Source organism: Pygocentrus nattereri, chromosome 3 (genome assembly GCF_015220715.1).
Source record: "Pygocentrus nattereri isolate fPygNat1 chromosome 3, fPygNat1.pri, whole genome shotgun sequence".
NCBI lineage: Eukaryota > Metazoa > Chordata > Actinopteri > Characiformes > Serrasalmidae > Pygocentrus > Pygocentrus nattereri.
This window is the reverse complement of record NC_051213.1, coordinates 36,734,513-36,761,160: the sequence shown is the minus strand read 5'-3', so window position 1 is coordinate 36,761,160 and position 26,648 is coordinate 36,734,513. Positions and strand designations below refer to the sequence as shown.

The following is a 26,648-nucleotide window of genomic DNA, read 5'->3' as shown; positions in this document are numbered from 1 at the left end:
GATGCTGGCAGAGGAGAGTTGGCCCTCCATTTTGCCCTAGGTTTGCCCTACTGTATCTGGAGAGGGTCAAGGCCATGCTTTCAGGCTGGCCAGGAAACAAAAAGGGGCAGCGCTCAACCCTGTCTACACCGAGTGCTCGGCTGAGACTGGTCCATTGTGCTTTCCTTGTGACTCAGAGAGGACGCGCTCGTTCTCTTTTTCAGCTGCTTGTAAACAAGTGAGAACAGAATGCTCAATTCAATTACCACGTCCTATCTACACCACTCCTCTCGCACTAGAGGAAAACGTTCCAGCTCCTTGGATGCAGTACAAAAGCATGGCAGGCCACAGAGAGGGATATCTCAGGCAGCGGTGCTGATTGGGGCCTTCACAGCAGGAGCTGGGAACAGAATGTCCTGCGGCTCTTGTGTATGGAGGTGTTCCTGGGCTGACCACAGAAGCTTCGAGACACTCTCTGATGTGGCCATGAGAGCAACTCCAGAAAAGTTATAGAATGAGAGAAGGGCCTTGTTTTCTTTCCTGGTGCCAGTGTGTAAAGTTTACAAGTGTCGCACACACAAACCTTTAAATGGAGCTGAATGGTAAGACAATGTGATCTGAAATAACAACCAAGCTGCTAATGGTTTGAAAAAGAGTGACTGGTCCATTTCACTGAAAGATCAGACATAGTTTTTCATAAGGTCACTTAATTTGTGTAATCATCATTTAAGTAGACATAAGGTATACATTTCATAAAGGCTACAGGTACACGTACACTGTTCAAACAGTAAAAAAATGTAGAATATATGAACAGCTTTCTTGAAAGATATATAAACGTCTTCTTCTCAAAGGTTTTCTACTCTTTTGAGACCTACATCCAACACCATGTATCTTCCCAGATCTGCACTAGGGTTGGAAGCACTATGGTAATAAGATCAAAACTTGAGAATGTGACTGTTTACATTTAATCTGTTAAAATCCTTGGAATCACTGGTAGTTCCAAAATACACTTTGTCATATTCCTCATAACTTTCATATTTCGTAAGCTACACTCAAAAGGTCGGTGTCATATGAGAGCTGTAACTGTCTTCTTTCCAGTCAAATAGATGGGTAATGTAATTTTAAACCCTACTAATAGAAGAAGCTGAACTCCACTGAACCTCAACCCAAGTCAACCCATTTTTCCACAAATCTGGGCTATAAACTACAAAGAGATGGCGTCTCTTCAGTGATATACTTTGTATAATTTGTATAAAAATTTGTATATTATTTGTATAAAATAACACAAAGAGTGGCAAAGATTTTTGGCTTTCAGCAATAAATTGTAAGCATATAGCAATATGTGTGTGATCATAAAACACAAGTTCTGTTCATTTGAGGGGAACTTTAAAAAAAAATACAATAAAATAAAATCTTGTATTTATTTCACTGAATAATTTGCCTCACAATTTGGTCATGTGCATTCACACGGAAAAACCTAAATATACCCAGGAGAATGCAGTAATGCTAGATGAACATTAATTATACAGACAAAATGTAGTGTACCATAATTACATAGTATGAGCATGACCTACAACCTTTACTTTCATTATGTGAACATCATATCATATATCATTATCGGTATATAATGATATTGGCTTGTATAAAACATTTTTTTTAATTAAAGTAGCTTGAAGATAAGACCAGAGAACAATAACTATGTCTCAAAGATAATATCATTATTTATATATTTTTTATATTTTAATAATAAAAACACGCTAAATGATCTGGACACCTGACCATCACACCCATATGAGCCTGTCGGAAATCCAGGTCTAAAACTATAGGCATAAATATGGAGTTGGGCCTACTTTGTAGTTTTAACACCCACCACTCTTCTAGGAATGCTTTCCACAAGATTGTGGAGTGTGGGGGATTTTGTAACTGTTTAGTCAAAAAAGCATTTGTGAGGTCAGGTACTGGTGTTCAGTGTGTTCAGTGGAGTTAAGGTCAGGGCTCAATGCAGAACACTGAAGTTCCTCCAAATTTAACTTGTCAAACAATGTCTTTACAGACTTCACTTTGTGCATAGGGGCAGAGTCGTGCTGTCATGCTTTCCCAAGCTGTTGTCAAAACGTTGGAAGCAATTGTCTAAATGCCTTCGTTTGCAATAGCATTAGCACGGGAAATAAGGAGGTGAAACTAACCCCTGAAAAACAGCCCCAGACCTTTATTGCTCTTCTACGAAACTTTACTGTTGGCACTATACATTCATGTAGGTAGAGTTCTCCTGGCATCCTCCAAATCCAGATTCGTCCATTAGACTGCCAGAAAGAGAAGTATGAATCATCACTCCAGTCAATGCCTGACATTGTGCATAGTGATCCTAGGCTTGTGTGCAGCTGTTTGGCCTTGGAAACCCATTTCATGAAGCTCCCAGTGCACAGCTCTTGTGCTAATGCTGCTTCCAGCGGTGTAGGGAGTGATACAAGATGATAGACGATTTGTACATGCTACGTGTTTCAGCACTCAACAGCCTTGCTTTGTGAGTTTGTGCAGTCTACCACTTTGAGGCTGAGCTATTGTTGCTCACAGATGTTTTCTTTTCACAACAATAACACTTACAGATAACCAGGCAGGACAGGGCAGAAATTTCAAAGACTGACATGTGATATCCTATGACAGTGGCACAGTTAAAGTCACCAAGCTCTTAAGCATAACTTATTCTACTAGTGTTTGTCTATGGAGATTGCATGGCTTTGTGCTTTATACACCTTTTAGCAATGGGTGGGCTGAAACACCTGAACTCCATTATTAAGAAGGGTGTCCACATATATTTGGCCATATAGTGCACTTTTAATAAACTATTTAAAAAATAAATAAATAAATTCTCTTTCAACCACAAAAACGGAGCATCATGTTGATCCTTATCCCTCTCTCTTACCCTCAAATGTGTATTTGCATCTCACTCGGTTGTCTTTCAGCAAGACACATCTCTTGGTAAGACCAGAATGATGTGAAGCCTTGCCTTACTTTTATATGAACAAATGGAATTCCAATAGGTTGCCTTTGCTTTCATCAAGACACAAAACTAATCCCATTGCCCCAGAGTCCAAATGTCTGGATCAAGACAGCCACAGATTGTCCTCACAGGTCCTGAAAGACTGACCTCTGAAGAATGCGAGTGAGTGATCATGCATGGTGGGAGGCAACAGCACACAATGCAAAATTCTAGACGTTCTTCCAGCATACAATCCTGTGCTAATTCTGGGCAAGGATGTATAATATATAGCCTGCTGATATATTAATCTATCTGATGCAAAAAAAAAAAGTCTGATACAGAATTGATAACTTGCATTATTTATACTTATGCACACAAAATGTACATGGCATTTCTGTTCATCTCCAACTCTTAGTGGAAAATGCCACAGTTTTACACATGGAGAAGCACAAGTTTGCCTTCAATGCTTTGTAAAATTAATCAATGATTCAACTTAAGTTTGAAAACTGTCTTCCTCGCACTACAATTAATATACTCTTTATACTTACAGGTGATATCTAAAAATAATTAGGACATTTCCAAGTAAAAACAAAATACCATCCCACCACCACAAACACCCCTTGAAACATTACAAGTGACCTAAATGGTTATGTACTTTAAATGAGTGATTTCAAAAGCCATGCCTACATGCTTTACATATTTTTAAAAAAAGTCTTCCATTGTTACAGTCAAGTCACTCTGGAGTTCAGCAACAGATGCCTTTGGGAAAATATGTAGTAGTCTATTTTTTATAATTGTATAATACAGAAAATGCTGCAATTTTTTCTGGGACAGTATGTCACACAACCTACAGCAGAGGAAGTGGGGAATTTACTCTACCACCTATTCTACCACAGCTTTTTGCTTTAACAGTAAAATAGAATAAAAAATGTGTACATATTCTTTGACATTACTCACCAAGTTTTTTTTGTTTTTGTTAGTTTTGGGATTTTTGTCCCAACCTTCTCCCCAATTTAGCATCACGCTAGTGATGGGTTAGAGGGACGGCCATCCTACCCTCCCTGAGAGAGCAAGTCTAGTTATGTTCTCTTGGACTCCCAGCCTTGGATAAGTTGTTTAAATTTAAATTACCATTTTGTTCCCTGTCAATTCTCTTTCTAAAAGTCAATAATTGCCGTGTTTAAGTATAGTCATCGGGATTATTCTATTATTATATAGTCATCAACAACATCCAGTAACATCGCTTCATCACCAAGTCCTATTATGGTGTGATCATTACTGTGTGATAGGGTGATAGTATAGATTATAGTATGTTCACTAGCAGGTCAGCCTCCTTTATGCTGGGAGCCAATGTCCATAGGCCTGCATTGGCAGCTTTCAGCTCCCACTACACAAGCCAGTTCTGGATTTATTAATAAAGTGTCTGCATGCAGAATTTTCAGGCTGATTTAGATTGAGTCACTGACAATAACAACTAAATCATGATCAAATAAATTCCCAACTACACTATTCTCAGTACAAGGCACTACTAAATTCTGTGCTTTTTTGTCTTAGGTGCGCTTGGTGGTATACCTTATAGCTGTACATGTAATCTTTAAGATAAATTGTATTTTTTAATAAGGAAATATTTAACACACAATTTCCTTTAACAAGGGACTAGTAATTAAAAATAAAAACTCTTAAGACATTTAGGCTCTAAGCTGTTGTGGCTATTTACGTCTGCATATTCTGTAGAATTAGGGATGATGTATGCTTATTAAGCTTGATAAATCTGCTATGTGCACTTTCTTCTACAAAGAAGTAGGCATCCCACTGTTCTTTTCATGGAAAGGGGGCTTAACTAACCAAGGCAACAACCAAGCATGCCAATTTCAAACCTGTACTAATGCCCTAATTACATATGGATTTGCAGCCAAACAATTAAGTGCAGCAGCCCTGCACTATGTGCCAACAAAATACCTCTATTGCGCTTTCAATGGTTGTCTTTTGTTCCTCATAGAGCAGTTATAATCCAAGGCTAAAAAGGTCTAACAATCACCAGCACTTGAAATTCTGTGTACAAAGTCTTACGAATTATTGCTATAAAGCTAACAAAGGATGAAACACTTTGATCAAATCAAGCTAGACTGGCTGGCCAAAGAACATACAGGATAATGCACAGAAATTCACCTACTTAGCACCTTAAGGTACCACTCCATTGGTGCATTTCAGAACCTGTTTGTATGGTCAAACACTGAAAATTGTGCAAATGCTGTAGAAATACAGTACATAGTACTGGAATATTAAAAAATTCCACATCGTTTTAAATGTCAGTCCTGTGGCGATGAACTCATACAGAACAAAATCAGATTTATGCCCCGACTCAGCAGTCCTCATATACCCCCTCTTACCGCACAGAAAGGTTACATTTTGGCCCAGCTTAGCTTCAAACCCTAAAAGGTCAGGCTACTGTGCATTCCAGAGGAGGAAGGATTACAGCGTGTGCATGTACTTGTGAAGGTGGGGGTGGAGGTGTAAACTGCTGAACATAAGTGCAAACATTCTATCTTTTTGGATCTACCTATGCTCTAAGCATGGTACAAGCAGTAGAAACAGAGCAATCATTTTGACTTAGTAGAACCACCCCAAACATTATTTATTTGGCAATGGAAATACAAAATTAAAATATTTTTAAATACAGTCCTGTGATATCTTTTTTCCTAATATTTAAAAATTAGTACCTGTGAAACAAAGAAAATAAAATGCAGAGCTGCAAGCCCATTTTGTCTTTTTAAATGAGCACAGTGCTGTTTTTGTCAGCTTCTCTGGAAGTGAACAGTGCTTCTATTTCGGTTCAGCCCAAACCAAAACTTTTCCTCAAAACAACAAAATAAAAGAGCCAGGTCCTGAATCTCCCAATTCCAAGAAATGCCGACAACTAGAAGTTTGACTTCCAGGAACAGGAACCGCATGATGCCAAAACTCCACTTGATTCAGTCTGAAAACATCTATAAAACTCAAGGCAAAAAATTTACGGCTCTCAGACCACTGATGTGTCCGGGGAGGAGGACCCTTAATAGCTTAAGCAACGTGTGGATGAAGCCAACGTGGTTATCACACTAATGACAAACCCACACTTCAGGAGCAGATCTTCAGGAACTGGCAAGCACACTGTTCCTCTGACCAATATTGTTATGACCTTCGCTTAGGTATGAAAACACTCCCTTCAGTGTCCTAACAGTCTTCAACCGGTTTTCCTCGCTTCCTGTGGTATGAATCACTGAATGATTCCCACTAAAAATGTACAGTCACATGGCAAATGGACTAGTTATCATTCAATCTTAAAAATATCTCAAAAATAACAAAAGGAGAGACATTTTAGTAAGGGCTAGATCAGCAGTCGTTTTAAGACAGTAGTCAGGGAAATTCTGCTCTATAGAACTTGACAGGGCAAAGCCCAATTTTGGACCAGAGCCCAGACTCCCACTACTCTCAGTTACATAATCACTCACAGAAAAGAAATATCTTCATTTAATTCAGCGCAAAAACAAATCACCTTTTTACAGTGCCATTGTTAAATATGAAATTTTGCAGAAATTTTGCATACTGCAGAACTTTAACTAAGTCTCCATTTTTTCAAAAGAATGAGGTATCAATAGGTATGAAGAAACAAGCATTTTGTATTAAACTAGCCATGCCTTTCTGCCTTCAGCAGCATCCCAAAGGGAGTTTGAAAAACAAGCAGCAGAAAGCCGTGGTGAAATAAAGAGGCCTGTACCGCTGCCAGCTCTCTGCGGGATGATGCTGCTGATTGATATTTCCCACTGGGTTTGAACCACTGCACGTGGACGGGGACAATGGCTAAAAGAGTCCTTCAAAACAAGCTAGTTAATGCTTTGTTTAGATGCTCTTACGTCAGGTTACACCATGTGAATTAGATGTTGTCAGCTCAAAGGAATGTGCGACCATGTCATGGCCATTCATTGTTGTTTCTTCTTCATTCAAGCTCAGGCCCTAAATCTACTGGCTGTGACAGGTACATTCACAAAAAGGGGGTGGTCTCCCTCACTCACTCTCCCTCTATCCTTATCTCAATCTTTTCTAAGAGAAAGTTTCAGATCTCCACATCTCTCAGGCTGAACAACAGGCTCAGAGGAGCTGGTTTCAGATCAGACTGGACAACCTCTATTGTCAACCCCCAAAAAATCACTTTCTGCATTCAGCCATTGTTTGCCTTTTCATCAGGCTTGGTTTTGATACTGATATCTGATCCTTGGGTATCGGCCTAGATCAAGTTCGGACACTGTTATTACCTGTATCTAACCTAACTAGCTAGTAAGTCTTGGTATTTATACAATTACACTTTTCAAATATATTCTTTTGGCAAAAGCTGTGTGTTGTGTGTCTCTCTCTCTCACACACACACACAGCCAAAGGTATTGGGACACATACACAACACAACTACAGGACCTTTTTTGACACACAACCCCAATTCCAATGAAGTTGGGACATTGTGTTAAACATAAATAAAAACAGAATACAATGATTTACAAATCCTTTTCAACCTATATTCAACTGAATACGCTACAAAGACAAGATATTTAATGTTCAAATAGATAAACTTTATTATTTTTTGCAAATATTCACTCATTTTGAATTTGATGCCTGCAACACATCCCAAAGAAGTTGGGACAGAGGAATGTTTACCACTGTGTTATATCACCTTTCCTATAAACAACACTCAATAAGCATTGGGGAACTGAGGACACTAATTGTTGACGCTTTGAAGGTGGAATTCTTTCCCATTCTTGCTTGATGTACAACTTCAGTTGCTCAACAGTCCGGGGTCTCCGCTGTCGTATTTTGTGCTTCATCATGTGCCACACATTTTCAGTTGGAGACAGGTCTGGACTGCAGACAGGCCAGTATAGTGCCCACACTCTTTTACTACGAAGCTAGGCTGTTGTAACACGTGCAGAATGTGGCTTGGCATTGTCTTGATGAAATAAGCAGGACGTCCCTGAAAAAGACGTTGCTTGGATGGCAGCATATGTTGCTCCCAAACCTGTATGTACCTTTCAGCATTAATGGTGCCTTCACAGATATGCAAGTTACCCATGCCATGGGCACTAACACACCCCCATACCATCAGAGATGCTGGCTTTTGAACTTTGCGCTGATAAGAATCCAGACAGTCCTTTTCCTCTTTGGCTCGGAGGACACGACGTCCATGATTTCCAAAAACAATTTGAAATGTGGACTCGTCAGGCCACAGGACACTTTTCCACTTTGCGTCAGTCCATCTTAGATGAGCTCGGGCCCAGAGAAGCCGGCAGCGTTTCTGGGTGTTGTTGATATATGGCTTTTGCTTTGCATGGCAGAGTTTTAACTTGCACTTGTAGATGGAGTGACGAACTGTGTTCACTGACAGTGGTTTTCTCTGAAGTGTTCCTGAGCCCATGTGGTAATATCCGTTACAGAATGATGTCGGTTTTTAATGCAGTGCCGCCTGAGGGTTCGAAGGTCACAGCCATTCAGTGTTGGTTTTCTGCCTTGCCACTTACTTGCAGAGATTTCTCCAGATTCTCTGAATCTTTTGATGATATTATGGACTGTAGATGATGAAATCCCTAAATTCCTTGCTATTACACATTGAGAAACGCTGTTCTTAAACTGTTGGACTAGTTGGATTTGCTCACGCAGTTGTTCACAATGTGGTGAATCTCGCCCCGTCCTTGCTTGTAAACGACTGAGCCTTTCAGGGATGCTCCCTTTATACCCAATCATGACACTCACCCGTTTCCTATTAACCTGTTCACCTGTGGAATTTTCCAAACAGGTGTTTTCTGAGCATTCCTCAACTTTCCCAGTCTTTTGTTGTCCCTGTCCCAACTTCTTTGGAACAACATCAAATTCAAAATGAGTGAATATTTGCAAAAAACAAAAACGTTTATCTGTTTGAACATTAAATATCTTGTCTTTATAGTGTATGCAATTGAATATAGGTTGAAAAGGATTTGCAAATCATCGTATTCTGTTTTTATTTATGTTTTACACAACGTCCAACTTCATTGGAATTGGGGTTGTACCATTGTAAATCCATAGGCATTAATATTGAGTTGGAGCTTTTGGAGCTTTAACAGCTTCCACTCTTCTGGCACAGTCATGCTGGAACAGAAAAGGTCCTTCCCCAAACTGTTACCACAAAGTTGGAAGTATCCAGAATGTCTTGATATGCTAAAACATTAAGATTCCCTTCACTGGAACCAACTGGTCTATGCCAACCCTTTAAAAACAACTCCATAGCATTATCCCTCCCTTACCAAACTTTACCGTTGGCACAATGCAGTCAGGCAGGTAACGTTCTCCTGGCATTCGCCAAACTCAGACCATCAATCAGACTGCAGAAAGAAGTGTGATGGATCACTCCACAGAATACATTTCCACTGCTCTAGAGTCCAATGGTGGCGTGCTTTACACTGCACCAGCTGATGTGCTTGGTGATGTAAGGCTTGCAGGCAGCTGCTCGGCCATGGAAACCCATGCCATGAAGCTCCCAGTGCAGTTTTTGTGATGATGTTAATGCCAGAGTTCTGAAACTCTTGGAAGTTTTTATATGTCCATCATATTAAAAATACTATTCAACAAATTAATGATATGTAAAATGTATTTTTTGCAAAATGCATGCATCATCACTGAGAGAATGGTAAGAAAAAGCACTCTGTATAATTCATATTTTTCAAAAAGAATCACTTTCAGAATGGTAATTTGATACATTCTGCCAGTCAAAACCAGAAAGTAAGTGTTCACTATCCTGGGAAAAAGCAGCAAATGAAAAAAATGCTCATGCATAATTATCCAAAATTAAATGACCTAAAAATAACCAGGTGCCATACTGAAATCATAGGGTGAAAGGCTGTAGAATAGTCATTTAAGGACATATTGTTACAGTAACCATGCCAGTTTACTGTAGAAAATAACAGGCCTTTTTCTTTCGAGAGTGAAACTGAAATCCCTGCTTTTCAGGTGCACATAATTAAGAAAGAAAGAAAAAATCTTGAAGGCTCAATCATATATATATATATATATATATATTTTTTTTTTTTTTTTTTTTTTTTACCTGGTAATTAGGGTGGAGTAGGAAGTAATCCGGACATTCAGCTACAGCCATTTTCTCAAAGTTCTCCTCCAGATATCACATTCACCTCTGAGAACTGCAAAGAGAGCCTGAAAACAGAAGGACAAAAAAAAGTAAATGAAAAACCTTCAGCACAGGAAAAAAAGAGGTCTCCTTAGTTGAGTCTAAGTGGCTACTAATATAGCACAGAGCACTTCTTAACCCAAATAGTTTCACAGGGTCAGCAGACCAGGAGAATAAGAAGAACAGTGAGCTAACCAATCTGCCTAAATTAAAGTTAGATACTCAAACAAGTTTCAAATTATGCAAGTTATGTTTAAAAAACAAAACACAGGGTTTAATCAGCAACTGGACAATGACAAATTATTATTCTGTATCAGTACATTGTAAATAAATAAATAAATAAAAAAAACAATGAAGGTAAACTTGAGGGTATGCATGTTCATACTGGGTGACTTGTGTAGGCTTTTTTTTTTTTAATTCTCTCATTATAAAGGATCAAATTTAATTTCAAAACTGCCCAGTCGTGTCTTGGTGAGCTGTAGGTCAGTCAATGCACAAGTAAGCTAACAAATGGTCTGAAGTTGACTGTAGATATTAAATTTGCATCTTGTCTCTCACCATACAAACCAAAGAAATATCAATAGTAGTGAAACATGTCAGTCAATCACATAGACAAAGATTAAATGACTCAAAATACTGGTACAATGTTAAGAAGCAAAAACTGCAATAATTAACTTAGCATCAGAAAGTGCCCTGCTAGAATATAGAAGCCTAATCATCTAATTATTGCCAGGTTTGGTAGGTTTGTTAAAGAAGAGAAGTGACTAAAAACCACACTAGGCTTTGCCCCTATGTGACCCAAGTTGGACACACTTGCTGTAACCTTATCAGTGAGCACAAATATTCCCCATACTGTTAAAAATTTCATGTATTTAGTATGTATTTCAGTAGATAGTCTAAACCACAACTAGAGCTTAAGTAGCTAGGTTCGATTTCCTGGTCAAGCGACCAATGTCCTTTCTGTGTGGAGTTTGTTCTCCCTGTGTCTGTGTGGGTTTCCTGCCTTCCACCCGATGACAGCTGGGATAGGCTCCGGCACCCCCGCGACCCATAAGCAGAAGCGGCTTACAAGGTGTGTGTCTGTGTGTGTGTGAGTGGATGTGAAAGAAAATTGTACTGATATATATGCAAATAAGGGAATGATTTATTTGAAAATAAATGTGCTGAGAACATAAAGAGTAGACTCTGTGATAGCCACCCAAAACCTGAACTAACATCCTTTAAAACACAGGTTCCCAACCCTGGTCCTGGATGACTGCCTGCCCTGCACATTTTTGTGTTTTCTTGTTGTAACACACCCACTTCAGTTTAGGTAGGACTTATTAATGAGCTAATTACAAACATGGCCACACTTGTCTTAATGCCAAGTGTAAACAGGGCCAAAGAACGCATAGTGCGCTGCATTTAAAAGTATGTTAGGCAGCAAGACAATATCAGAGTAAAGCGGAGAAATGACTGTTTCAAAGACCTTCCTCCTCAAGCTGAAATGTCTTGTAAAAACCTCTGATAATGACTGTGGAACCACTGTTTACAGTTTAATATCTAAAGCTCAATTAATCAATCAGTCATTAATTGACGTTTGGTGGCTCAGGAGGTGTTTCTCATTGACTGTGGACCATTTCCAACTCTTCTAAGAGCTCAGCATTTTTGGGACAGCTCCAGAAGGCCTTATTTCCGGCCCCTGCCATTACATAATGGGGAGCTGAAACTGAACGTTTCACAGTGGTCAATGGTCTCCACTCACGACAATAACAAAAGGGAGGGCAGCCCTGGAGGATGATGTCATGGCCGTAAATCATATGACCATGCCGTGGGCTGTGGCAGGGAGACAGCGTCTCTTTTGTTAACAGGTATCTGCTGCAATTTTATCAGGGGCAAAATACAGTAGCACAGCATTTTCATTCAACACACCCTTCTGTGCTCTGCCTCAGTGTTTGGGCTTGCTGAGCAGCGCTGAATGGCACTCCTCAAACGCTCAATGCCTGCGGTTCAGTCAGCCATGGAGTGGCGATCTGGCCTCACTGAATGGACTTGGCAGCATACATCCAAACACATATGGTGCTGAGATGGCATGTACATGCATATATATATCTGGAGCTTTATGTTTTCTTCCATTCAACTGCAAATTCTTAAACATCAAATAAAAAGCCAAAATAAGGTTAAGAAAATTGCTAGAAGATTGATCAGAAAGTCATAACACACATGAAGTTGGGCCACAACCGATCCTACAAGAGAAGAATTTCTGTGATGGTACCCTCCTTTGATTTGAGCTCCAACTTCAACAAAATAATTCCACATAAACCCAACAATCAAGCTCAATGTATTTGTCATGATTAGAATGCTCTACTTAAATCCTGGACCTTCTGGATGGATTGACTTCAGAATGTCAGACTTGCTAAGTTCCTTCTCAGTCCTTCACCCTAAATACTGTGCCTCTTAGGGCTGTGTGCACAGCTCCTCCCAGTATCTATCTTCACTAGTGATGTAGTCACATGACACAAATATACATGGTATATACCCATGAGGAAACCACTAGAATTTGCATATATTCACCTAAAAATACATAATGATATGTAGCTGAGCATTATTACCATTCAAATCATTCATTCATTCATTATCTACAGCGCTTATCCTTCAGGGTTGTGGGGGAACTAAGCCTATCCCAGCACTCATTGGGCAGAAAGCAGTAAACACCCTGGACAGGCTGCCAGTCCATCACAGGGCAGACACACATATTAACACCTGGGCCTGACTCCATGTCTTTGGACTGTGGGATAAAACCAAAGCACATCTGATCTTTTTATCTATTCCTTACTGAATTTTTTTGTTTCGAACTATACTAATAATACAACGGGGTAACCAGCCCTTTGCCAAAGAAATGCCATGGTTGACATGCTGGGCCTGAAAGCTTGTCAGACCCAGAAACAGTTTTCTACCTCCAAAAGTGAACATATACATTTAAAAAGTTAGCTTTTTCCAGAATGCTGGGGGGATTTGGGGCAGAAAAGGTCACCAGCGCAAAAGAGGCTTGAAGCCCCAATTTCAGAGAAACACACTCTCCCACTCTACCACAGCAGTGTAAAAATCTCATTCGTGTATAGCCCACATGGTCCCTTAAAGATGCTATTAGTTAATTTTGGAAACCTATAGCTAGGTTTAACTAGGTTGGGATGTGAATCTTTGAACCGACAGTGAATTGACTTGATTTATAATTGATTGGTTTTCATCTCAATTCACAGGCAATGTTTGTAAATTGAGAGTGATTTGATTTGACAGATCAAACAGCGATATAACTCAGCAATTTGATTCAGCAATTCAAGCTTCTTTAAGATATACGGTAAAGCATTAAATTATTCTGTAAAAAGTCTTCCTCTAATGTTTTCAAGCAAAACACTGAATTATTCATTCAAATTACTTTAGGAATAATAATCAAAATAATCTTGCCACAAAATGCTTCTGGCAGAGGAAACATCTGGAATGTCCACACTCTCCATGATTTATTTATGTTAGCATCCAAGATTTCAGGTGTTTTTTGACATAACATTTTTGAGAATGATTTTTCAGAAAATCTTTCCAGTCTCTCACAGTAAAGAAAAAAAAGCATCCTCTGCTGTTGTGCATATGGGGCAGATGCTGTTTAGCATTTGAGTTAAGTACAGAGTACACGCCATATATTTTTCCCCAAATAGCTTTGTTTGGGTTTACTGCAGCATCACCTCCTTCTTTATTCATTGTCTTCATTTTAAGATCACCTAAGCAAAGTCAGTGTATGACTGGCTGGTGAATGAAGCATACGCTGCTATATAAGTCTAGCAGTTCACTGCACCACCCTCTATGTGCATCAGCATTACATGATTATTAGCTGCGGTCTGGTGTAGTTATGTGAAGCAGAGTTTGGGCATTATTCTGTCTTTTTTTTTACAACAATTGATGCAATCACATCAGGTGGAAACAATGCATGAAGAAAACAAATGAAAGTAACTACACAATTACTTGTAAGTCATAGACTATATTGCCAAAAGCATTCACTCTCCCATTGAAATCATTGAATTCAGCTGTTCCAGTCACAGGTGTATAAAGCCAAGCACCTAGGTCTGCAGACTGCTTCTACAAACATTTGTGAAAGAATGGGTCGCTCTCAGGAGCTCAGTGAATTCCAGTCGTGAAATTTCTAATAAATATTCCACAGTCGGTGGTATTATAACAAAGTGGAAGCATTTGGGAATGACAGCAACTCAGCCACAAAGTGGTAGGCCATGTAAAATGACAGAGCGGGGCCAGCGGATGCTGAGGCTAACAGTGCGCAGAGGTTGCCAACTTTCTGCAGAGTCAGTCGCTACAGATCCCCAAACTTCAAGTGGCCTTCAGATTAGCTCAAAAACAGTGTAGATAGCTTCATGGAATGGGTTTCCATGACCGAGCAGTTGCATCCAAGCCTCACTTCACCAAGCGCAATGTAAAGTGCCACCACTGGACTCTAGAGCAGTGGAGACATGTTCTCTGGACTAACGAATCATGCTTCTCCGTCTGGCAATCCGATGGATGACTCTGGGTTTGGTGGTTGACAGGTGAACGGTACTTTTCTGACTGCATTGTGCCAAGTGTAAAGTTTGGTGGAGGGGGGATTATGGTGTGGGGTTGTTTTTCAGGAGTTGGGCTCGGCCCCTTAGTTCCAGTGAAAGGAACTCTTAATGCTTCAGCAGGCCGAGAGATTTTGGAGAATTTCATGCTCCCAACATTGTGGGAACAGCTTGGGGATGGATTCTTCCTGTTCCAACATGACTGTGCACCAGCGCATACAGCAAGGTCCATAAAGACATGGTTGAGCAAGTTTGGTGTGGAAGAACTTGACTGGTCTGACCTCAACCCGACAGAACACCTTTGAGATGAATTAGAGCTGAGACTGTGAGCCAGGCCTTCTCATCCAACATCAGTGTCTCGCTTCTAGAAGAATGGTCAAAATTTCCCATAAACACACTCCTAATGCTTGTGGAAAGCCTTCCCAGGAGAGTTGCAGCTGTTACAGCTGCAAAGGGTGGGCCAACATCATATTAAACCCTATGGATTAAGAATGGGATGTCACTCAAGTTCATATGCGTGTGAAGGCAGACGAGTGAATACTTTTGGCAATATAGTGTAAGCAAATAATAAAAATGGCAGAAATTAAGTAAGTACTAAACACTAGAGACCTACCAAAAGGAAAAAAAAAGGATTTCAAGTAAAAAGGATGTAAACCTAATGTGCGATGGGTGTTTTTATAGATAATGGTTTTAGTTACACAGGCTAGTCTTCCTAACATATATGCATCACACATCACAGTAAAGCCAGCATTTAAAGCTGAATACACCACTGATCTTCATCCAGGACTGTCATGTTTGCTGGTGACAGCTGGGTGAATCAGCTTAAGGGGGCCAAATCTGACTTGTTTGTGCACACAAAAAACTTTCCTAAACTTTGTTAAAACCAAAAGAACTGGCTGTCCACTTCAAACAGACAGACCACTTCACAGGCAGGTGTAACATAGAGTGTCAGCAGTTCAAGAACTTCATGGATTTCATCTCAGAGTAACTTCCCTAATGAAGATGTAAAAGTACATCTACTTCCTAAGGAGTAAGAAGACAGTGAGGGCCTCATCAAAATGCCCCCATTTTACACACTGAACTTGTACTGTATTCAGCCCCAGTACCAGACACCTAAAGGACACTTTCCTTCTGGGCACTGGCACTTTAAAAATGCATTGAAATGTCTATTGCATGCAGGTAGTTTATTTCAGTATTACCTTATACAATATTACCAGTGTTGTGAATCGATTGCTGACTGGGCCTCTGTATTATCTGTTATTGTTTAATTATTGTTTGAATGTCATGCAACATCTCAATCCAAGAAAATGCTATTTCATTTCAGTTGTACAACAACATGCAACAAAAAAAGACAATAAAATAGGCTTTAACATAGCACAGTATACAAATTATCAAAATACTGTATTTTAGAGTCTAGAACTAGAATCGAAGGTAACTGAATTCTACCTGCCAGTCCAATGTAGGGAAAAAAAAAAACTTATTAAGAATGTCAATCTCCAAGCAACAAGGCAGAACATGTACTCATTTTAATTGTGCTTTCCAGGAATCCCAAGCTAGCATGTGACACGGGCGGGAGGGGGAAGTCTCCATGACTCCCCATGGTATTATATTTATTAACATGAGCCCTCATGTTAATAAAAAAAAAAAAAAGGCTTTTTTTATGTGTGTTTACACACACACACACACACACACACACACACACACACACGCGCGCGCACACACACACACACACACACACACACACACACACACACACACACACACACAACATAATGAAATGACTGTGACTCAATATTTTCTCCAGCCAATTAAGCAGAATAACAAAGCAAAGATCAACTATAAAGACAACTATAAAGTGCATCTATACTAATTAGCAAGGATCTTTTTTCCTACTTGGGGAAAAAAAAGGAACTTCAAACATACAACAACAAGCAGAAACTGCCCTCTTAATCACACAGCAAGTGATTCAGAGTGGATATCCTGATTGTTTTTATATCTTCTGTCAGATCAATGACAATAAACCTTTCCTTTCAATTCAGTCAGAGAATCTTAAGAATATAAAGATGCTCTCATACATTTTAAAATGTTTTATTTTCCTAAGCACCAATTCAGGTGCACACTAAATCCTGAAGCAAAATGCAACTTATGGCAGATATAAACTGATGGATGCAGATTATATGTGCAATACCTATGTCTATGGCACTCATGTACATTTGTGCACAAGTCTCATAGCAATCACAATTGCTGGATTGTACAAGGGCAGTGACGACATCATGGCCTTGTGATAAGAAGTTCATGAGTGCTTACACTGCACAGGGTGAGATTTAATGTCTTGCTGTTATTAGCACTGGAGCAAAGGCAAAGGCCAGGTCTGGGATCACTAGCAGCCACCAGCTATTTAAAGTAAATCCTGATTGAAACCGTGCTAACATTTCTCTGAAGTGATCTTTTATTTAGCCTGTCTCAGGTTAATTATTGGACACGCTCCAATGGAAACATTCATGCTGGTTGGGGTTGCTACAGAAAATTGTGATACTTCAGTAGTTTTAAAGCATTATGTATTCCAAGTTTTGCTTATTCAACATAGCCTTTGTGGCATGCGTCCAGTTTGTCTAAATTTAAGTTGCCTGGGATGAGCCTCATACAGTCTAATTCAAACTTACCATCTGTTACAGCATAATGCAGTTGGATCTAATAAAGGATCCTCAATGACTGGAATGCAGAACACCAAGGAGAAGCAGTCTTATTCAGCTGACACCGTCACATATCGAACAGCATCTGCAATACTTGTGACCAGGGCTGGGTACTGGCAGCAACTTCACGACAAGACACATATCATCATACAAGTATCATGAAACATTACCATACGATGATGAAACAAGCAAGACGTAAAACAGACATTTTTGTTGAATATTTACCATAATATTTCCTTTAAATCCTGCAATAATAATGAATCAATAAATAAATAATATTGGTTAAAATGACAGACATTTCATTGCCAATTATTTACAGCACAATTTTAAATCACTAAAAAAACACAACAATAATGAATCCATAGACAATTCTAGAGGACTGAACTTTCTATACTATTAATCACAGAGGCAGCAGGATACGTACATGTACAAGAGAGACTGTAGCGGACATTGACACAAATGAATCCACAACATATTAATACTGCCCTACTTGTGTACATTAAAGTGATAGATTTCCTGACCAATCATAAGCATGCCTGAATCTGGCACGTACAAGAGACTGCAAAGAGAGCATCTGAGTCATTTACTGAAAGAAAGTTCCCCTGGTGTCTTTTACTGTCACACATACAGGAACAGATCTAACACAAAGTTAATCCATTCCTCCATTTTTAATATTTTATAAAGGCAATAAAATGATGCCTTGATGAAAATAACTTCCACAGGTGACTAGAGCACAAAGACTAGTGTAAGACATGAGACAGCATCTCCCATCTCCCTCATGTTCAACAAGAATGACTGATGTTTCATTGTCAGAGAAAAATCAACAATTTGCCTCATTCTGTTCATTTATATTCTACTTTTATTTTCTGCATCACTTTTTACAACTCCCTTGTCTAGTATTCTAGCTAAACTGCATTCTCTATGACTTTGAGAAAACTGTTTCTGACAGAGCCAATAAAACTTCATTGATTTGACTTGAAAACCCACTGCACAATGTGAGGCATGGTGGGAGTGGCAGAATGGAGGGAGGAATGAGTGTTGTATTACACAACCTACAGCTCCAGAGCTGCTGTAAAAAAGCTGGCTCGCTCTCAGTCTGCTGGTGCATGGGAGACACATTCTCATTTATTCCCTGCAATGCTTGTGCTGCCATAGAGGTTCATTATACGATAAATCTCAGCACTTATATCCACAACAGAAAGAAAGAAAAGAACTCTAAAACCTTTTAATACAGGGGAATCAGAACTATTCCCCCGCAAGCCTGCATACAAATTCATCTTAACAGGAGGAAAAAAAAATCCACAAATGACTAAAGGGTGCAAGGTGGGACTTTTACATGAGTCTTCCTATAAAGTGAACCTTCTGTCAAGGTACAACATGCAATAAATGAAAGGGGGGTTAGCAGTCAAAAGTAGGGGTACACCATGGAGGAGTTAGATATTTGTGCCAGTATGATGACACAGATTCCCCATGGGATGTTTTTCAGGACAGTGTTTGCATTTACAAAGCTATAAATTCTCTGCCTTCCAAATTGGGGCAGGCTTACAAATATTTGCGTTATTTATAAACTTGGCTGTCCGGAATCAAAACAGCAAGCCAAGGGGTGCACATACTTGAAGATACTGAACATACTGTATCTTTGGAATGCTTTAATTTTTGCACGACCATGTCTAACTGCTGACATTTCATTTGACAAACAGTCCCCAAATATACCTACAGGACAACTTTTATTAACTTCAAATGCACCACTAAGCCACGGTGGTTTAAATAGCACAGACTATGCACAAAAAGTGTATTTATACCACAGAGACTGCAATGAATATTCTGTAATTAGATAAATATATTTTAAAAAATAAAAGCAACTACAGCTACTTTTAGTACTTTTATAAAACTATGTATATTCATGCACTGTTTTGTTTCAGTCAGATTGACAGGAAAAACCTTTCTTCATAATGAAAAATGCTAGCTAGTCACCAGAAGCAAGCAACTGTCTACTCCATCTACACATTTTGAAACAAAAAACTTTCCATATGGTTGGTTGTTCTAAGGGTCAAAACCGCTGGATAGTGAGACAATAAAGAGGGCTTTAGTTCCTAATTGTAGTTATGGCAAAGGCGGGCTTTTCATGTTTAAATTTGTGTATATTATAAATAAGCTATTATTTACAGAAAGGACCGTACATTGATTTTTCAGGGGTGGGATTTAGCTACGTAAGCACTGCTTTTTAGTGTAGTACTCCCTAAACTCTGTGCAACGATGGACTTTCTGTCCTATTTCCTAAGCCTTTGACAACGTGCTGGTTATCACCATAATGCAATTGAGAGCAGAGCTAGAGAGCAGCCGTAGGAAACTTATTTGAACTGCACTAGGCTATTAAACATGATATTGTTGCTTCAGATTAGAGCTCTAAGACAATTAGACAAAACTAGCCCAACACCTGCAATGCTTTTAACCAATTAAAAAGGATCACAGACCAGTAAACTGGTCTCTGGTTGTTTAACTTCATCCAAAACCTATGACACGTACAGCATACCACGTCCCAGGAATACCTCTGGAGACCATTATCCCAAATACTCCATCTCCTCAGGAATTCTTGGAGCACATTCTTTCCACATGGGGTATTGGGAGGAGAACAGCTGAATGGCACACATTGATTTGTAGGGCAAAGTGCAAAGATGAGGGAGAGAAAAGACAGCCTGGGATTGAAAAAGAGAGAAAACCTCTGGCAGAGAGAGGGGGAGAAAGAGAGGTGCTGGAATGTAGGCAGTGCTGTCCAGCTGTGTTGTCCAGAGTCAGAAGGGCCTGCCCGGTGGGGGCGGGGCTGAGTGGCTGAGGAAACATGCATATTTATAAGCCATTTCCCATGCCCCCCACTCCCCCCACTCAAACCCAAGCCAGATTAGAACGAGCCTTTCTTCATCTGGCAGGGGTCAGGAACAACGCCCTCCCTTTTCTCTCTCCTCAGCAGGGCGAGACAGCACTAATCTCAGGTCTTGCACTGTTTAGCTTCTGATTAGACATGGCCCTAGACTATGCCTAGACAACACTAAAAGCTTTGCCGAACAACTAAATCAAATTTAAGTGCTTAATCAGATCGATTTCTGGAAGCATTTAAAGCATGTGTCTGTGTGCGTGCCATTATAACCACACTTTTTCCTTAACGTTTTTCTCTATAAATAGCTTTATATATCTAATGTACAATCATTTCAACTGGCAAACCAATTAATCTTTGCAGCAAAATACTTGCCACACACATTTAACTGCATCAGTATGCAGATTTGTCTTTGTTAGTAAAAGAATAAAATGCAATTGCAAACAAAAGATTGTCAAACTGTTGCTGCTTTAAGCCATGTTAACATTTCAAGATTATATTTCTAGAGTCATTTACAGAAACCGAACTACCACAGTGACTTGATAATCTAGAGTTTACTCCACTATCTGTGTGTGTGCTATGCTCTTAGGCTGAGATTTAAGAGCTTTCTCATACAGTTTGCACCCAAGCCGCAATTTCTTTGGCTCATAGCTAGCCACAACTCTGGCCACACTGTTTGTCTTGCATAGGAACTCCAGTGTCAACTTGTTCACTGTACAAAACTCTTCCAAAATCCTTTCAGCCTTCATTGTCTTGACACCATGCTATACACTAGAGCTGGAATGAATATTTAAAAATATAAGTATCATTGAAACAGTAAACCTTTATGAACCTTCCTAAACCCCTGTCAATCACTGGTCCATTTTCATCATCCTACTTCATCTTATATGAGGGGCATTGCTAGGTCAGTTTTAGAGGGGCATTAGCTCCTCCTTCGTCAAATAATATTTAACACCCCCCCCACCAATAATAATGTATAAATGTACATTATTAGTTCAAATCATCAACAGTATTTTGCATTTATTTTTCATGATTCATCTGTGCCATCATGTTTCCTAATTCACAATATACTGTAAGAGCAGTGTGTGTTAAGTATTTCAAAACAATGCTTATTAGTATAACAATACTGCTTATACTGCTTATGTTTTTTCTGTATAATACTGGTAACTGCAACAACTACTGATGATGTGTTGATCATAACACAATTTTAATGTAAATGGTAATTAAGAGCAGGCAGCTCCTCAGAAGACCAGTCAGGTGAGAAAAATCTTGCCAGTTCTGAACAATAAAGAACACCTTGATCTCTTGTAAATCTGAGTTCTAAACACAGGGAAGAAGAAAAGAAGCTGAATGAGACTAAATTATTTTTTTTTCTTTCTGTCAAATGTCACTAAAATCATGTCATCTAGACTCCTGAACACGCAAGTACAACTACAGAACAAAATTACTTTTTAGGACTGTACCAATCTATAATCTGCATATTTAGGACCTGCATCTTATCCAAGAGAGATTAGATAGCACTGCTTTAATACCTTTGCTTGATCTGTGAAAGTGAACCGATATAGTATTAAGTTGTACTAGATCTGTGCTTAATACACAATGAAGTAACTTTTGTATGCCAACTTGACCAAAGAGCCATTTTTTGGTCAATTTCCACCGACTTATACTCTAAAAGTTCATAATGAACAGACAATTTAGGGCCAATAAACAAACATCCTCCAGGAGGAGAATGCCCCCAGACCCCCTCAGTAAAGGCTTAGCACCCCCATTTATAAATATTTAGTGACACCAATGTCTTTATTACTCCCAGCTTAAGTCAGAAATTCTAAGTCAGACTTCATTAACACTAAGAATGCTAATATGGAACAACTGCTGTATTGGTCAGGAACAATTTACATCAAACAAATTATACGTGTTCCAAAGTTTAGGGCATTTAAATGAATAAAGAAGAAGACATATGAGTATTTCTGCCAGGGAAAGTATATTTGCTTAAAGAATTTTGCAATTCTCAGGATTTAGAAGAGGGTCTCCTTCCATCAACAACTGGCATGAGTAGCTAACTACCAAACTAGACCACAAACCACACTACAGACCATCTGTTCTGAATTTCAGTGAAATACCCTAATTAGGTACTTAGACTACTACATACTGGATGCGCCACTCAGCATCTTATTATTACTGTACTATATTAAACTCAGACCACAAATCCATAATAGACAACTGGCTTGAAATTCACATAGAGAAAGGTCCCACTATGAAGTCTTTAAAATGAACAGAGAAATCCTAATTGTAACATTTACTGACTAACCTAGTCATACTGTAACTTATTTCTCTTTGTATATTTAAGCTTGAAGGAGTTTGTGAAGAGTTTGCTGATCAAAGTTTGCTGACCCCAAACATGATGAATTCACTAAACTACGTTTTAAAATTTGAATTCATTAAATCGATATGAGCGGAACTTAAACATATGGTTTACAAGTGCTTTCTGCAGCACTTCTTATGTGCTACAGCTGTGCTTCGTACTGTCTGCTACTTGGTGATAGACACTGGCTGACTTGGCACAGAGCTTCTTGTCTGGTATGCAGTGATCTTTAACCAGCTGCAGCAGTCTTTCTAGGCTTTTTTTCTTTTTTTGAGCTAAACAAATAAGAAACTCTGACCAAAAGCTCTTAACAGTACTCTAATGTTTGAGTTCAGACTGCTCATGGTTTTGGGAGAGAAGCAATGTTCAATGTTCAAAAACAATGTTTTCACCTTAGAAAGACAGAAACAGCTGTTCATCGTCATGGACTCTGAAGACTATACACAGACATAGGAGTAGAGACAGAAATTCTATACAATGTGTTATTAACTCTCAAGCTTGTCGAAATCAAGGATTCCTGTGACTCGTATTTGCATGAGACACCCTTCAAGCAAGTCCAAATATACCTTTCGGAGTCCCGTCAAGCTCCAGATTTCCGCGAGAATAAGCTGAGTATCAACTCCAAACAGAGTGTTATGACAGGCTTAGAGCAGATATGCAATGACTGTAGTGCTCAAATCCCTTATGTCAGCTTTATATGCAAGAGCTTTATTTTGCTGGATGCATCTCTATGCCATCACACATGTACACACACGCAGGCTATGGCACAAAAGCAAAAAGTCAGCAAATGATGAAAAGAGGCTGCTTTCTGATATTATCTATCAAAACAAAAACATTCTTTGGTTCACATGATTTTTTTTTTCAGAACAGGTGGGTGACGGCGGGAGGGTGTGTGGGGGGGTGTGGGGGTTATGTTGCATGAGAAGTACCTTTGTCTGATTCTAAATTTGCCCCTTCCACAACAGCAGACTTACAGATCTGGAAACGTGGCGCCAAGTCCCCAGAAATTTTAAGCAAACATCACATAATATAATAGATAGATAGATACATAGATACATACATACATTCAAAGACAGTGTCAATCAATGTTTTAAGCACTGCTCACCATCTATTTTACTGGTATAGCCATAACACTGGTAACAACAGTCAAGGTACACGTTACTCTTAAAAGCAACGCTAAACATAGCTGGGTGGCCAGGTACAGAGTATTCACAAGTAACCTGCATGGCTAATTTTCACAGCCCTGTGCTTAGAAGGTTAATCTGTGCCACAATAGCTGTGGCTGCATCCCCAATCTACAGGGGCAGGCTTAGGTAACAGAAATAGACAGGCCAGTATCAGACCAACAGGTAGATACTGGAGCTTATACACTGCTCAAAAAAAATAAAGGGAACACTTAAACAACACAATATAACTCCAAGTAAATCAAACTTCTATGAAATCAAACTGTCCACTTAGGAAGCAACACTAATTGACAATCAATTTCACAGCTGTTGTGCAAATGGAACAGACAACAGGTGGAAATTATTGGCAATTAGCAAGACACACTCAATAAAAGAGTGGTTCTGCAGGTGGGGACCACAGACCACTTCTCAGTACCTTTCTGCTTTCTGGCTCAGGTAGTGCAGCTCATCCAGGATGGCACATCAATGCGAGCTGTGGCAAGAAGGTTTGCTGTGTCTGTCAGTGTGTCCAGAGGCTGGAGGCGCTACCAGGAGACAGGCCAGTACACCAGGAGACGTGGAGGAGGCCATAGGAGGGCAACAACCCAGCAGCAGGACCGCTACCTCCGCCTTTGTGCAAGGAGGAACAGGAGGAGCACTGCCAGAGCCCTGCAAAATGACCTCCAGCAGGCCACAAATGTGCATGTGTCTGCACAAATGGTTAGAAACCGACTCCATGAGGATAGTATGAGGGCCCGACGTCCACAGATGGGGGTTGTGTTCACAGCCCAACACCGTGCAGGACGCTTGGCATTTGCCAGAGAACACCAGGATTGGCAAACTCGCCACTGGCGCCCTGTGCTCTTCACAGATGAATGCAGGTTCACACTGAGCACATGTGACAGACGTGACAGAGTCTGGAGACGCCAGGGAGAGCGATTTGCTGCCTGCAACATCCTTCAGCATGACCGGTTTGGCAGTGGGTCAGTAATGGTGTGGGGTGGCATTTCTTTGGAGGGCCGCACAGCCCTCCGTGCTCGCCAGAGGTAGCCTGACTGCCATTAGGTACAGAAATTAGATCCTCAGACCCCTTGTGAGACCATATGCTGGTGCGGTTGGTCCTGGGTTCCTCCTAATGCAGGAGTGATTAGTGTGTGAGCATGCAGTGTGTCAGCAGTTCCTGCAAGATGAAGGCATTGAAGCTATGGACTGGCCCACCCGTTCCCCAGACCTGAATCCGATTGAGCACATCTGGGACATCATGTCTCGCTCCATCCACCAACGCCACGTTGAACCACAGACTGTCTAGGAGTTGGCGGATGCTTTAGTCCAGGTCTGGGAGGAGACCCCTCAGGAGACCATCCGCTCATCAGGAGCATGCCCAGGCGTTGTAGGGAGGTCATACAGGCACGCGGAGGCCACACACAATACTGAGCCTCGTTTTGACTTGTTTTAAGGACATTACATCAAAGTTGGATCAGCCTGTACTGTGTTTTTCCACTTTAATTTTGTGTGTGACTCCAAATCCAGGCCTCCATTGGTTAATAAATTTGATTTCCATTGATGATTTTTGTGTGATTTTGTTGTCAGCACATTCAACTTTGTACAGAACAAAGTATTCAATGAGAATATTTCATTCATTCAGATCTAGGATGTGTTATTTGAGTGTTCCCTTTATTTTTTTTGAGCAGTGCATTCCCACTTTGATCATGCCAGTGGTGAGACTAGACATTTCTGATGTAGGCTTGCAAGACATGCCACAGCATTAGCAGTTGTGTTAACAGGATATGCCACTACTTTTCTAACTTCTCATAATGAGATTATTTTAAAAAAGGAACATTTTCATAATCATGCAGCAATATCTCCCTATGCCATCACTAGAAGTTTATTGTGTAAACAGTTCTAAAAATATCTGTATCCTTTGGCACTGCTGTATAGGGGCCCAGCAGAGCCCGGAGTGGACTGCCAGCAGATACATATACTGGGTAATGTTTGTAATGAAAAGGGAATTTCTTGAGTTAATGATTACACAACACAGCTGGGATCACAGAGCCTCAAGAGCCTCGAAATTGTCAAAAGAAATCTCTCACTTTACTCTTCTTTGACATTAGACACACATACATATTAACACATATACACTCACTGAACACTTCATTAGGAACACCTCATATTGTTCATTTCACCAGCTCCACTTACCACACAGGTGCATTCAGTGGCTCTATGATCACAGACAGTACTGCGTCTGTTTCTCTGCATATTTTGTTATCCATCTTTCATGTTTTCATGTTCTTCAATAGTCAGGACCCCCATAGAGCAGTGGCGTACGAGTACAAGTGGATCAGACACAGCAGTGCTGCTGGAGTGTACATGCACACACGCGTTCGCACATGCACACATATTTTAGCAACCACCTGGGATAATATACCAACCTACTCACACCTAAGCAAGCACTTGGCAACCACTGCAACAGCCTAGCAACACATTAGCAATCAACTGGGATTCCATGACATTTGCTTGGCAAAACCTTATCGACCACCTGAAATAATATAGAGATAACATACATTCTGTAGCCTATCAGCACCTTAGCAACCACTTGGGATAAAATAGCAACAGCCTCGTAACAACTTGGCAATCACCTTGGATTCCTTAGCAATGGCCTAGCAACATCTTAACAACCACCTTATAGAACACAGCAACATCTTAGCTTCCACCTGGGAATTCACAGCAACAGCTTTATCAAGTTACCTTAAAGTTCATTCACAAACTTTACCTTTGTACTTGTAGTCATTATTTTTGCTTTCTTTATTACTGTAACTTTTCAAACAATTTAAGGTAAACA

The 26,648-nt window shown here is 39.9% G+C and overlaps 1 protein-coding gene across 2 annotated transcripts in view; it reads right to left on the bottom strand.

Annotated features, from left to right (window-relative positions):
- Positions 1-26,648, bottom strand: part of grb10b (growth factor receptor-bound protein 10b) — an 81,195-nt gene that overhangs the window by 47,670 nt on the left and 6,877 nt on the right. For both annotated transcript variants that reach the window (XM_037536957.1, XM_017700824.2), the window contains exon 2: positions 10,059-10,165. In XM_037536957.1, the coding sequence (XP_037392854.1) occupies positions 10,059-10,109 (51 nt within the window). In that variant the 5' untranslated portion in view covers positions 10,110-10,165. The remainder of the gene's footprint in view (positions 1-10,058; positions 10,166-26,648) is intronic.